Source organism: Tachysurus vachellii, chromosome 1, assembly GCF_030014155.1.
Source record: "Tachysurus vachellii isolate PV-2020 chromosome 1, HZAU_Pvac_v1, whole genome shotgun sequence".
Lineage (NCBI taxonomy): Eukaryota > Metazoa > Chordata > Actinopteri > Siluriformes > Bagridae > Tachysurus > Tachysurus vachellii.
The window spans coordinates 23,912,025-23,923,333 of record NC_083460.1 but is presented as its reverse complement, the minus strand read 5'-3'; the positions used below and the strand labels follow the sequence as shown (position 1 = coordinate 23,923,333).

At 40.0% G+C, this 11,309-nt stretch overlaps 1 protein-coding gene across 2 annotated transcripts; it reads right to left on the bottom strand.

Annotated features, from left to right (window-relative positions):
* Window positions 1–1,417: 1,417 nt before the first annotated feature.
* On the bottom strand, window positions 1,418–9,447 carry arrdc2 (arrestin domain containing 2). Of its 2 annotated transcripts, none has more exons than XM_060878704.1 (8): window positions 9,105–9,447; window positions 4,140–4,209; window positions 3,885–4,032; window positions 3,696–3,798; window positions 3,345–3,601; window positions 3,074–3,236; window positions 2,824–2,978; window positions 1,418–2,708 (listed from the first exon to the last, which is right to left on the bottom strand). In XM_060878704.1, exons 1-8 carry the CDS (start codon window positions 9,355–9,357, stop codon window positions 2,655–2,657), a joined length of 1,203 nt encoding a protein of 400 aa, XP_060734687.1. In that variant the 5' UTR covers window positions 9,358–9,447; the 3' UTR covers window positions 1,418–2,654. The 2 variants fall into 2 exon arrangements, with proteins under 2 accessions (XP_060734687.1, XP_060734680.1); XM_060878697.1 differs by lacking the exon at window positions 9,105–9,447 and adding an exon at window positions 4,519–4,913.
* Window positions 9,448–11,309: the final 1,862 nt, after the last annotated feature.

The following is an 11,309-nucleotide window of genomic DNA, read 5'->3' as shown; positions in this document are numbered from 1 at the left end:
CAGTGCTGCTCATCACCCTGAGATCACCACCCCGACACTGAAGCCTGATTGTGGTAGCGTCACACTGAGAGTTTACTGAAAGATGTTTAGCCTCTTGTTTGCTGGTCGCTGACATCAACAGTTCCTAAATATACACAGACCAGCCTGCCTGGTACCACCAACCATTCCATGGTCTGATGATTGAAGTGCACATTAACTGCAGCTCATGACCTGTATCTACATGATATTATGCATTGCCCTGTACTCTGCTACATGATTGGCTAATTGGATCATTGCATGGATGAGCAAGTGTTCTTATTTGTATTTAAATGAATTTATAATTTCTTAGATTAAAAAAAAAAAGTTAATTGTTAAATCATGTTTGCATGGCCGGTCAAAAACATTGTTTACCCTTTCTTGTAATCGGTATCCCATTTGTAGACAAAAAAACAACATCCTTCTTTAAATTGTATAAGAACAGAATTAGTTTTACTTTTCTCCATGCTTTAGTGGTCCCAGTTTCACCGGAGTCAGTATAAGTGAGTATCTTTTAAGGAGAATAAACTTAAACCATATGTACTGTGTATTCACACACAATCATGTGGCTCTGTATGAAGTTGTTTTTGATATCAAGAATAACTTGTGTTGTCTGAGGAAATCATAACAGCAGTAATCAGAGCAACAGCCTTGTAACAGCCTGTCCTCACCATCCACAATTCAAACACCAATAAACGATGCTGTTCTCGGTACAGAAAGTTCTGTTTCACTTTTGTTGTTCCTCTTTCAGCACAGTTGAGCAACTTAGGTCACATGGTCTGTGGTAATCCAAAAAAAAAAAAAAAAAGAAAAAAAGAAAGAAAACAAAACATGCTGCAGAAACGTGATTAGCGATAAGCTGATTTACTTTCTGTTCTCTTTAAACTACGTAAGCCTGCAGTGTGTTTTATGGGAAATAAATAGTGAAAATCAGCAAGCAACTTTTGGGTTGCTTTGAGTACATGGCTGCAGGCCAAATCTTCACCAGTTAAACTTTATGAAATATCCCAGATTGCAAGTGTGTGTGTGTGAGCCTGCTTCTTAATTTAGTATAATTAAGTGGCATTGATCTCACTGAAGCAATACAGTGCAAGAACATGTTTATGCTTGTTTTGCTAGCAAAGCCTAGGACTTGTATAGAGAAGCATCTAAATATAATCATCTGATATAATCAAACCGTTTCAAATCTCATTCTAAGAATTAAATTGTTTAAAATGTAATCTTTAAAAACGATCTCTACAATAAGTCTCCAAAAATCTGCTAAAATAAAGCTGGTGTTGTAGAAACTTATAAAATATATCTATGTATAGTATATATTTATAATAGAATATATCTCACTTTGGATTAGATATGTGGTGTAACAGAACCAGTCATAAACAAATTAATACTCCAGCCACAAAAAAACAATTAAGAAAATATATTTTTGGATATGAAAAAAAAACAACAACTATAAAATACATTCATTTTTCCATGAGTGCCATAAACAGTACATTCAATGTGTTATTACCTGAAGTTGTTTTTCACAATTTGGAATTTCATTAGCTATCTTTGGAATGTTAAGTACACTTCAGAGTGGTATAACAAGTTTAAAGCTCAATGCATCGTCGTGCGTAATCCCTGTAATCAGTCGAGCTGCTGTTGCAACAACAGAAAAAAGGCACAGCGAGCAAACATGGCTTGTTATCCAGCTAATGACTTTAAGACATAAGGTCTGTGCCTGCTTACAGCGTTGTCATAAGTCATATAAGGCCACTGGCAAAACATTGAAAAAGCACCTTGTTAGAGTCACGTTAAAGCCTTAAATGTTTATGTTTTGTCTTCATCATCATCATCATCATCACATCGGCAGTTTCCTATTCGAGAAAACATCCTGCCTCCAGGATTTTCAGTAAATGTGGAGACTCCCCAACTTAAAGCTTCAACTTATCCTTTTGCCCTGTATTATACGTGCATATTAAGGCGGGTCTGAATATACACAACTCTCTCTCTTTTTTTTTTTAACCTGCATACAGCAAACACCAAAAAGAGTTCAGATTAACATTGTGTTCTTGATGGTAGAGATACAAAGGAGAAACAATGCATTCCCGGAAGCACTTTGACTACCACCAATGGTTTGTTGTTTAAAAGCATTATTACTCCAGATAGCAGATGGTGATTATATGATATGGAGTTGGCACCAATGTTGACTTTAAGTACAGAAAAGTCACCTTAACACTGAGCCCCACAGGGTTAGGCATTACTTTAAAAAAGGCTCCTTTACGAGCAAACCTTTCCCAGACTAGCCGCCTCCATAACACAAAATAAGCTTCAGAGGTTGTTAGTCATTAGCGGGCACTGACCAAAGTCTACTCAGAGACAGGTTAAAAGACAGATGTGTGAGAGGAAAAAAAATCCATTCGTCTTGTGCCTCTTCTAATTTTTCTCTCTCTTGCAAAGACTCGGGAATCCATCCGGCCATCAGTCCAGACAGTTCCTAGTTCTCGTCCTTAACGGGCATCACCGCACATATCCTAAGCCGATGAACACAGCTCCCCAGGGGCAGGTGCCAATCTCAGAGATCCAAAGCCTCCAGCAGACAGCAAATCTCTGCTTTTTTTTATTTTAAACATGATATCACTGTGTGATGCTCAGCGTGATGTTCAACAGGTCATGCAGCGTGGTCTGATGTTCACTGGCTGAGGATTCGGGTCCACCTGAAAAAACAGAAAGAATATTGTACGTTTAACAGAGACAATGTGTTTAGATCTTTAACAGGGACTTTTACTGTTTTTACTGTTGTTAGTTCTAAAACACCTGAATGTTACATACCTCGCTGTATACTGGCGGTGGCCTGAAGCGGAATTCCTGCACATACGCCATGAAGGGGCGCTCCAGTACTGCGCTGAGGTCCTCCTCAACACGGCTGACTGCAGAATTCTGCTCAGCCTCCTCTTCAGTGACGACCGAGCTGTAGTCAGGAGGGGCTGTGAGAAAACAGGCAGAAAAATCTCCGTAAATGTGCATTCTAAAAAAGGGAAAACCACTTTGGAAGAGTTGGAGGAAGTGAGGATGTGCTCACCTTCACGCTGCTCAGGGATGGCCATGCGGAACCAGTCCAGGTTCAGACTGTACTGGCTGCTGACGCTGGAGGTGCGGCTGCCAAAAGGATGGAGAGGGATGGTCCCCATGACCAGTGGAAGCTCCAGAGATAGCTTTGAAGGGCCAGGAATGTCCACACAAACCTAACAAATGAGAAGCGGTGAAACGTTAAGGATCTGTGGGTTTACATAGCAACATCTCTAATATATCCTAACTAGAGAGAATGGCAGACACAGAAAGCTCAAATTCACCTTAAGCATGTACTCCACTTTGATGATACGGCACTGAAGGATTGAGGGACCGACCGGAGGTATCTTGATGGCACGGCCGTGCCAGGTCTCCCTGCGCCTGGCTCCCACTACATCTCCACACAGTGTGGCTATAACAGCTTGCTTCTGCTTCATAGTGCCCCTTGCAATGAAGGTCTGAGTCTGGGTGATGTAAGCCTTGGGCACGACAGGTCTAGAGGTGGAGTTGTCAAATTCAGCAAAGACCGGAATCACTTCACCTGTGAAGGGATAATGATGCATCAACATTCATGGTATTTTTTTTTTATTTTCCTTTCCAAATTCTCTGACCATGCATAAAGTTATCATCCTCACCTGGTGTGTAGCCTTTGCGGTTGATCTTTGCAGTGACAGACACTTGTCCAAAATTGTGGTACCAGACACGAGCCATCTTCTCTTTGGTTCCAGCCTGAGGTGCCTGCAATTTTCACCAATATTCAGAACATGTTCCTGCTACAGCAGACACATTAGTCCTCAAGTTCTAGCGAATGTTTTCAAGCTTACAAGGAGGGACGGTGTGTTGATATCGATGGGTTCAATAACCGTGAACTCTTTCTTGATCTTCTTCACTGGATGCCACGGTCGGTGCAACTTCACCTTGACCCAGTACCGAATGCTGCCATGCTTGCCTTCAAAGGAAGTCACCAGTGTCCTGGAAGACGAAACACAAGATCAGATTATTTTCTCCATCCATATCAACCTGTTTGAAAATACTTCAATGATATTTAAGATGCAAATTAAAAAGTGAAACAAACTCACTCTTCAGGAAGCTGGAAACTGAACGGATATTCATGTCTTCCAGCAGAAAGCGTTGTCGTTTCCCCGTTATCTGTTTGGGGGGGAAAAACATCATCATGTTATTACGTGAAACTTCAGAAGTCCTTATGACTTGACCAGCATCCTGCTTCAGAAACGTACACTTCACAAGTGTGAGGTGCGACAAAGACAGATATTCTAACTATACGGTCATATCATGCATATAAAACCAAACCAGCTAGTCTTTCAGTTACACGGTTTATTACGATTAATGGACCCGAGGCTGTCTTCAGTAGCACTTTATAAGGGTTATAAAAGGAGTAATGAGGCTCAACACAAACAAAGCACACAGAGCTTCCTGTGCAAGATCAGGGGAACAGACCTGCCTGCAGAAGCACCTCTCTCTGGTTCAGATACTCCACCTCGTCGCTGTAATTCTGTGTATAAGCCGTGCTGGATCCTGCACTGCGAGATTCAGTCCAATGCACTTTCGCATAACCTTCAGCATGAAGTTTTACCGATTGCACTTTAGTTTCTGCACTGAGCTCGAGCGCGATTCTTCCTGACACCACATCTCCACTGCTGAACACAGGCGGAGAGGCAACATCAGGAGAGTCAAAAACAACCTGAAACTTCTTCACCTTGTCGAAAATCATCTTCGCGATTCTTAAGGAAGGCTCAAAAGTGTATCCGAGTCTCCCGGGCGCTGTGTTAGAATCGCTTGGGAATCGATGCTTCTCGCTCGATTCAAAACAAAACTAAAAAACATCATAGACTCAATAGGCCCTTTAACTTGAAGGAAAGGGGCGGGGAATACTCCTAATTATGCAAAGATCTGTGCCGTGATTGGCTGCGGCTTGTAAACATCACTGGGTGTGGAGAGGGTGGGCGGAGCAAACGCTGCCTGATGATTGATGCTTGCAGGTTCTTGGTGAAAAACAAGCTGACTGAGCATGCTCGAAAACAGACTTTCAAAACAATACACGCCGAGACAAAGTGTACAGACTGTTTTATGCAAATTGGAACTGACATCGAAATTCATTTAAATAACCTAACCATCGTGGAGCATGACATATAAAACATTGAAATGAATGAGGCGAATATGTGCGTGCCATATTGTCCATTTAAACATTTTGAGCAAAAAACAAAATGATGTTAAAATAAATAAAAAGTTCATAACGCCATATTCCCATTTCTGTGCAAAATATATCTGCCTTCCTTGTTGACTGAAGAGCTCCTGTACTATATGGCTCCTTGTGTATATCTGGCTCCCCCTGGTGGCTAGAAACTAAATCGCGTAATAATAACGCTTCCCATTATTGTTAGTAGTTTATATAAAATATATCATCTTCACAAGAACGGGCTGAGCATGTGCATCGTGAAAAATCAGCTCCACTCTTTTACTCTCAACTAGATTTACAAGTGTGGCTGAGGATATTTGTGCTCGTTCAGCATTAGTGAGCATTAATGAGGCCAGTCAGTGTTGTCAGAGATAAGAGTCCTGGTGTGCAGTTAATGTTTCAGTTCACCCCGAAGTTGTTCAGTGTTGTCGAGGTCAGGGTTCTGTGAAGGACCATTTTTCCAGTCCAAACTTAACGTACCATGTCTTCATGGATTTTGTTTGGTGCATAGAGGCATCATGTCAAGCTGGAACAGGTTTGAGTCGCTTACTGTCAGTGAAGGGTTACGGTGTACGCTTTGTTGCACTGTACAAAGTACTGGTGAAAAAAAAGTGAACATTTTTGAGTTTGAGTTTGTAGGTCCACATATGAATGTGATGGTCAGTTGTCCAAAAACTTTTGTCCATACAACCTATTTCAGTCCACAGCCAAAACCAGATTAACTCCATATTCAAAGCATCACTGAGCAAAAGAGTTTTTCTTCTACAACTACAGATTACATTCTAATGAGGGAATGTCAGTGTGGACTGTTTATTTTTGTCAAGCAACTGCAACGCAAATTTACATAAAAACATGGTCTGTCTGACTGTCTGTTACTGCAATTTGGTATTTTTGTTCTGCCATCTTTCTAAAGAAAGACCATGTATATACATTTCTTCAGAAATCTAGTAATTTGGTAGGTCAAACAGTGAATAAATAAAAACAGAATGACTGCTAGAACTAAAGTGACTGAAATTATGAGATCAAGAGTCAATCAGTGATCCTTCACAAGCGAGTCAACTCCTTCAGGTGAGCACTGAGAACTGACTCACTTTGGGGTTTTGTTTCTTTTTTCATAGAAGTGTTGTAGCTATTACCATGTAATATAATGTAAATGCTTCAACTCAAATCAGCTTTTACAAAGAAAACAAGAAAGGAAAAAAGAAAAAACAAACTACTGGTTAGATACAATAAGCATTTTCTTGTCTTTAAAAGTTAGTCTGATGTAAATAATTGGGATGTAAATAATTAACTTAATATTTTCTGTTTATTTAGCCCAGTAATCTCTCCAGTTAGATTTTCTTTATTGATTGATCTTTATTTAGCCCAGTCTTTGCCTGAAGGTTAAAATCCCTTTTGCCTGAGAGATGTGGTAATAAACATTGGTAATAAACTCCAGGTGATGGTGCTTCAGCTTACTCATCTTTTTCCATCTTGCTATGAGTTTTATATCATAGCACAAGTGGAAAAATGTTATCTTCCGCACTATTACAGCCTCACTTTTCCACTTACATTATGTTCCACACTCAAGGTTAAAATGTGTTTCTTAATCAGAGATAAGTGTTATCATGATTACAACCACTATTATAAAATCACAAATCTTCATCTGAACCATTTGAATTGATTACACTGCTGGAGCATGCAAACTAACAGGGATGTGTCATGCCTAATCAGGGGGTTCACTGTGTTGAGTTGTTTTAGTAGTTATAATCTGGTTATGAGTGCTAATTAGTGCAACTGACTGACTAGATTAAACAGATTTAATACTAAACACTAATAAAATAAAAAAAAGTATGAATAAAGTCTGCTTGAATTCCACTTCAGTCTGAATTTGGAATTGCTATTTGTGATCAGTTTGGGTTCTCTGTTTTTTTTGGGGGAAAAATACAATTCTTTGTAATTTTTGTGTCCATTATAAAAGTACAATAGGCACATTTCCAGCTAAAAGATGCATATTAAGAGGATGAAAGGTAAGGAAATGCTACAAGAACAAGGACTCATAAATCAATATGATAGTTGTACATATTTGTATGTTGTAATGTGCATATTATTTAGATTTAATCAGTTGAAGAAGATGCCTACAGAAGTGGGGACAAAGCCTTGTACAAACAGGCCAAATACACACTAAATAGGAAGATAAGAGTGGCAAAGCAAAACTTCTCTGAAAAGTTAAAAAAAAAAAACAGCTTTCAAGTAATGATTCTACATCATTGTGGAAAGGCCTGAAAGCCATCACCAGTTACAAGACCCCATCCCCCAGCACTGAGGCCATTTAACAAATGGCTGAAGACCTGAACGAGTTCTACTGCAGGTTTGAAAAACAAAAGCCTGGTCTGACACCTCACACCCACAGTGAAAATCTTACAACACGCCCATGTCAAGCTGTCCAGTTATCATCCATCTTCACACCAATATTCAACAGATCACTGGAACTGTGCAAAGTCCCCTCCTGCTTCAAATGCTCCATCATCATCCAAGGTACCCTCCTGAATAAACTGACACAGCTCTGTGTACCCACCTCCATCTGTCAGTGGATCACCAGCTTCCTGACAGACAGGCAGCATTGAGTGAGGCTGTAAAAACTCACATCCAACACCCACACCATCAGCACTGGAGCTCCTCAGGGCTGCATTCTCTCCCCACTGCTTTTCTCTTCCTACACAAATGACTGCACCTCTAAACACCCCTCTGTCAAACTCCTGAAATTTGCAGATAACACTACAGTCGTCTGTCTCATCCAGGACAGAGACAAATCTGCATACAGACAAGAGGTTGAGCAGCGGGCTGTCTGATGCAGTCACAACAATCTGGAGCTGAACATGCTCAAAACTGTGGAGATGAAAGTAGACTTCAGGAGAAACCCCTCTGCCCTCCTCCCAATCACCATCATGGACAGCACTGTGGCTACAGTGTTCAAGAGTCATTCAAGTTTTTGGGAACCATCTCCCAGGACCTGAAGTGGGACAGTCAAATTGACTTTATTGTGAAAAAGACCCAGCAGAGGTTGTACTTCCTTCATCAACTGAAAAAGTTCAACCTGCCACAGGCACAGATGACAGTTTTACTCAGTTGTTATTGAGTCGGTTCTGTGCTCTTCTATAACTGTTTGGTTTGGGTCAGCCAGCAAATCAGATTTAAGAAGACAGCAGCGGACTGTTAGGACAGCAGAAAGGATCATTGGTGTTCACCTGCCCAACCTTCAGGATTTGTACAACTCTGGAGTGAAGAAACGGGCAGGTAACATCAATACAGTCCCCTCTCACCCCAGCCACAACCTGTTTGCACTTCTCCCTTCCGAACTATGCTACAGATCTCTGTGCACCAGAACATCTAGGTACAAAAACCTTTTTTTCCCCCCATGCCATATCCGGCTTAAACAGCTAGTACAGGGATTGTAATTCATTCTGTAATTATTTCTCCATCTCTAATTACTGCCTTTTTTCTCAAGTACTATGTTAATATGTAAATCCTTACTATTTAAATGTTTACTGTTCTCATGCCAGATATGTATGTATGTATATATGTGTATGTATGTGTGAAATAAAGCTGATTCTGAATAAAACTTTGCTATGCAAATCAAATGATTCGTATTATCCTTGTTGCTGTGAACTGTTCTCCACCATACAACTTTACAGGCAACTCGATGGAGGACGTGGTGTTTTGTCTGCATCTGCAGCTGTAGTTTAACTAGTAGGGCAGATAAAAACGCCCCCTAGTGGCCCTCTGCTTTCTCTACCATGGTCGAAGAAGAAAAACACTGAGCAGCAAGTCACCATTGACCAAACAACAGTAAGTTACAGATACTCACCTACAATCAGATGTTGTCTCTTCCTGAAGTAGGTGATCTGGGACGTGTAGTCGTTGTACAGCGTGTTTACACCGATACCCCTTTGCTCCAGCCAGTGTGCAAACGCGACTCCGCTGCTCTGTACCTTCAGCGCTCTAATGTCCATCTGCCTGTGGAGCTCCAGCACAACCTTCCCGTTCACTGCCTCCCCGCTCCGGTACACCGGGTCCCCGGGACAGTCCAGCTCCAGGGCAAACAGCCTGATACAACTCATTGTTGTAGAAGACTAGAAGAAAGGAAGCGTGTCCTCTCAACTACCGGAAATATCTGCTATTCTCATAAACGGAATGATCAGGGTTTTAAAACAGTTTTTAAAATAAGGAAATAACTGACCTAAAGTGGAGCAAAGCTCGAGATACTTGTGTACTTCATAGACCCGTGTCCAGTACATATAACCCTCGCCACGTTTATCTCACCACGCCCACTACAAACAAGACCATGTGAACAGACATAGCCACGCCCCTTTCCTGCTGTTCAGAATCAGAATAAGAATCATGCGTAGGCACACAAGTACATACATACATATGGGGTCAGAATTGTTTCGTTATTCTGAATAAATATACTATGATCCACAAATAAATATAAAGAGTTTCACAAATATTTTTTAAATCAACAAATGCAAAATAAGCAAACCGTAAATATATGTTACAAATTTCACAAAAAGAAATGAAATTCACAGATAAATAAAATGGGATTTGCAAATAAAAAAATATTTATAAATATATATTTAATTGTATTTATTTGTGAATGGCGTTCTGTGCAATTGTGGATTTGAAACATTTCTAACGTCAAGACGTGCACAAGAATCCACAAATCGGTGGACTCCGCCCACCGTCTACTCCAGCCAATCGGACAACGGTCTCGTGGCGCTGACCAATCGTGACACGGTCTACCTCCAACCAATCACGTTCTGATTTACTCGCAATCGCATGACTCGAAATCATGGTATTATCTACTGTATGTGAAATACTAAAAATAAAAATAAAAAGCCCAGAAACAGAGATGAACCTTTTAAGACAAATACTGTAAACTCCTGATAGAGATAACATGTATGCTATCCTTACTAATCGGTCAAGTGCAGGTCATTTAGAAACAAGTTTTGTGTGAAATAGCATTCAGTGTCAACTCACTGTACACCTGTAAACTCAGTGTCAACTCACTGTACACCTGTAAACTCAGTGTCAACTCACTGTACACCTGTAAACTCACTGTCAACTCACTGTACACCTGTCAACTCAGTGTCAACTCACTGTACACCTTGTAAACTCAGTGTCAACTCACTGTACACCTTGTAAACTCAGTGTCAACTCACTGTACACCTTGTCAACTCAGTGTCAACTCACTGTACACCTTGTCAACTCAGTGTCAACTCACAAAAAAAAAAAAAAAAAAAAAAAAAAAAAAAAAAAAAAAAAAAAAAAAAAAAAAAAAAAAAAAAAAAAAAAAAAAAAAAAAAAAAAAAAAAAAAAAAAAAAAAAAAAAAATTTTTTTTTTTTTTTTTTTTTTTTTTTTTTTTTTTTTTTTTTTTTTTTTTTTTTTTTTTTTTTTTTTTTTTTTTTTTTTTTTTTTTTTTTTTTTTTTTTTTTTTTTTTTTTTTTTACCTAACTCAGTGTAACCCAACCGTGTCAACTCAGTGTCAACTCAATGCTACACCTTGTCAACTCAGTGTCAACTCACTGTACACCTTGTAAACTCAGTGTCAACTCACTGTACACCTTGTAAACTCAGTGTCAACTCACTGTACACCTTGTCAACTCAGTGTCAACTCACTGTACACCTTGTCAACTCAGTGTCAACTCACTGTACACCTTGTCAACTCAGTGTCAACTCACTGTACACCTTGTCAACTCAGTGTCAACTCACTGTACACCTTGAAACTCAGGGTCAACTCACTGTACACTTGTCAACTCAGTGTCAACTCACTGTACACCTTGTACAACTCAGTGTCAACTCCACTGTACACCTTGTCAACTCAGGTCAACTCACTGTACACCTTGTAAACTCCGTGTCAACTCCACTGTACCACCATCAACTCAGTGTAACTCATGTACACCTGTAAACTCAGTGTCAACTCACTGTACACCTTGTCAACTCAGTGTCAACTCACTGTACACCTTATAAACTCAGTGTCAACTCACTGTACACCTTGTAAACTCAGTGTCAACT

What these genes read in the sequence shown, in the direction of transcription:
- arrdc2 (XM_060878697.1), bottom strand. Translation starts at nt 4,792, where the DNA reads ATGATTTTCGACAAGGTGAAGAAGTTTCAGGTTGTTTTTGACTCTCCT. An exon ending in AGAGGTGCTTCTGCAGGCAG is followed by an intron (nt 4,210 to 4,518) that starts GTCTGTTCCCCT and finishes CCCCCCAAACAG; the next exon opens with ATAACGGGGAAACGACAACG. An exon ending in CATCCCTGAGCAGCGTGAAG is followed by an intron (nt 2,979 to 3,073) that starts GTGAGCACATCC and finishes GTTTTCTCACAG; the next exon opens with CCCCTCCTGACTACAGCTCG.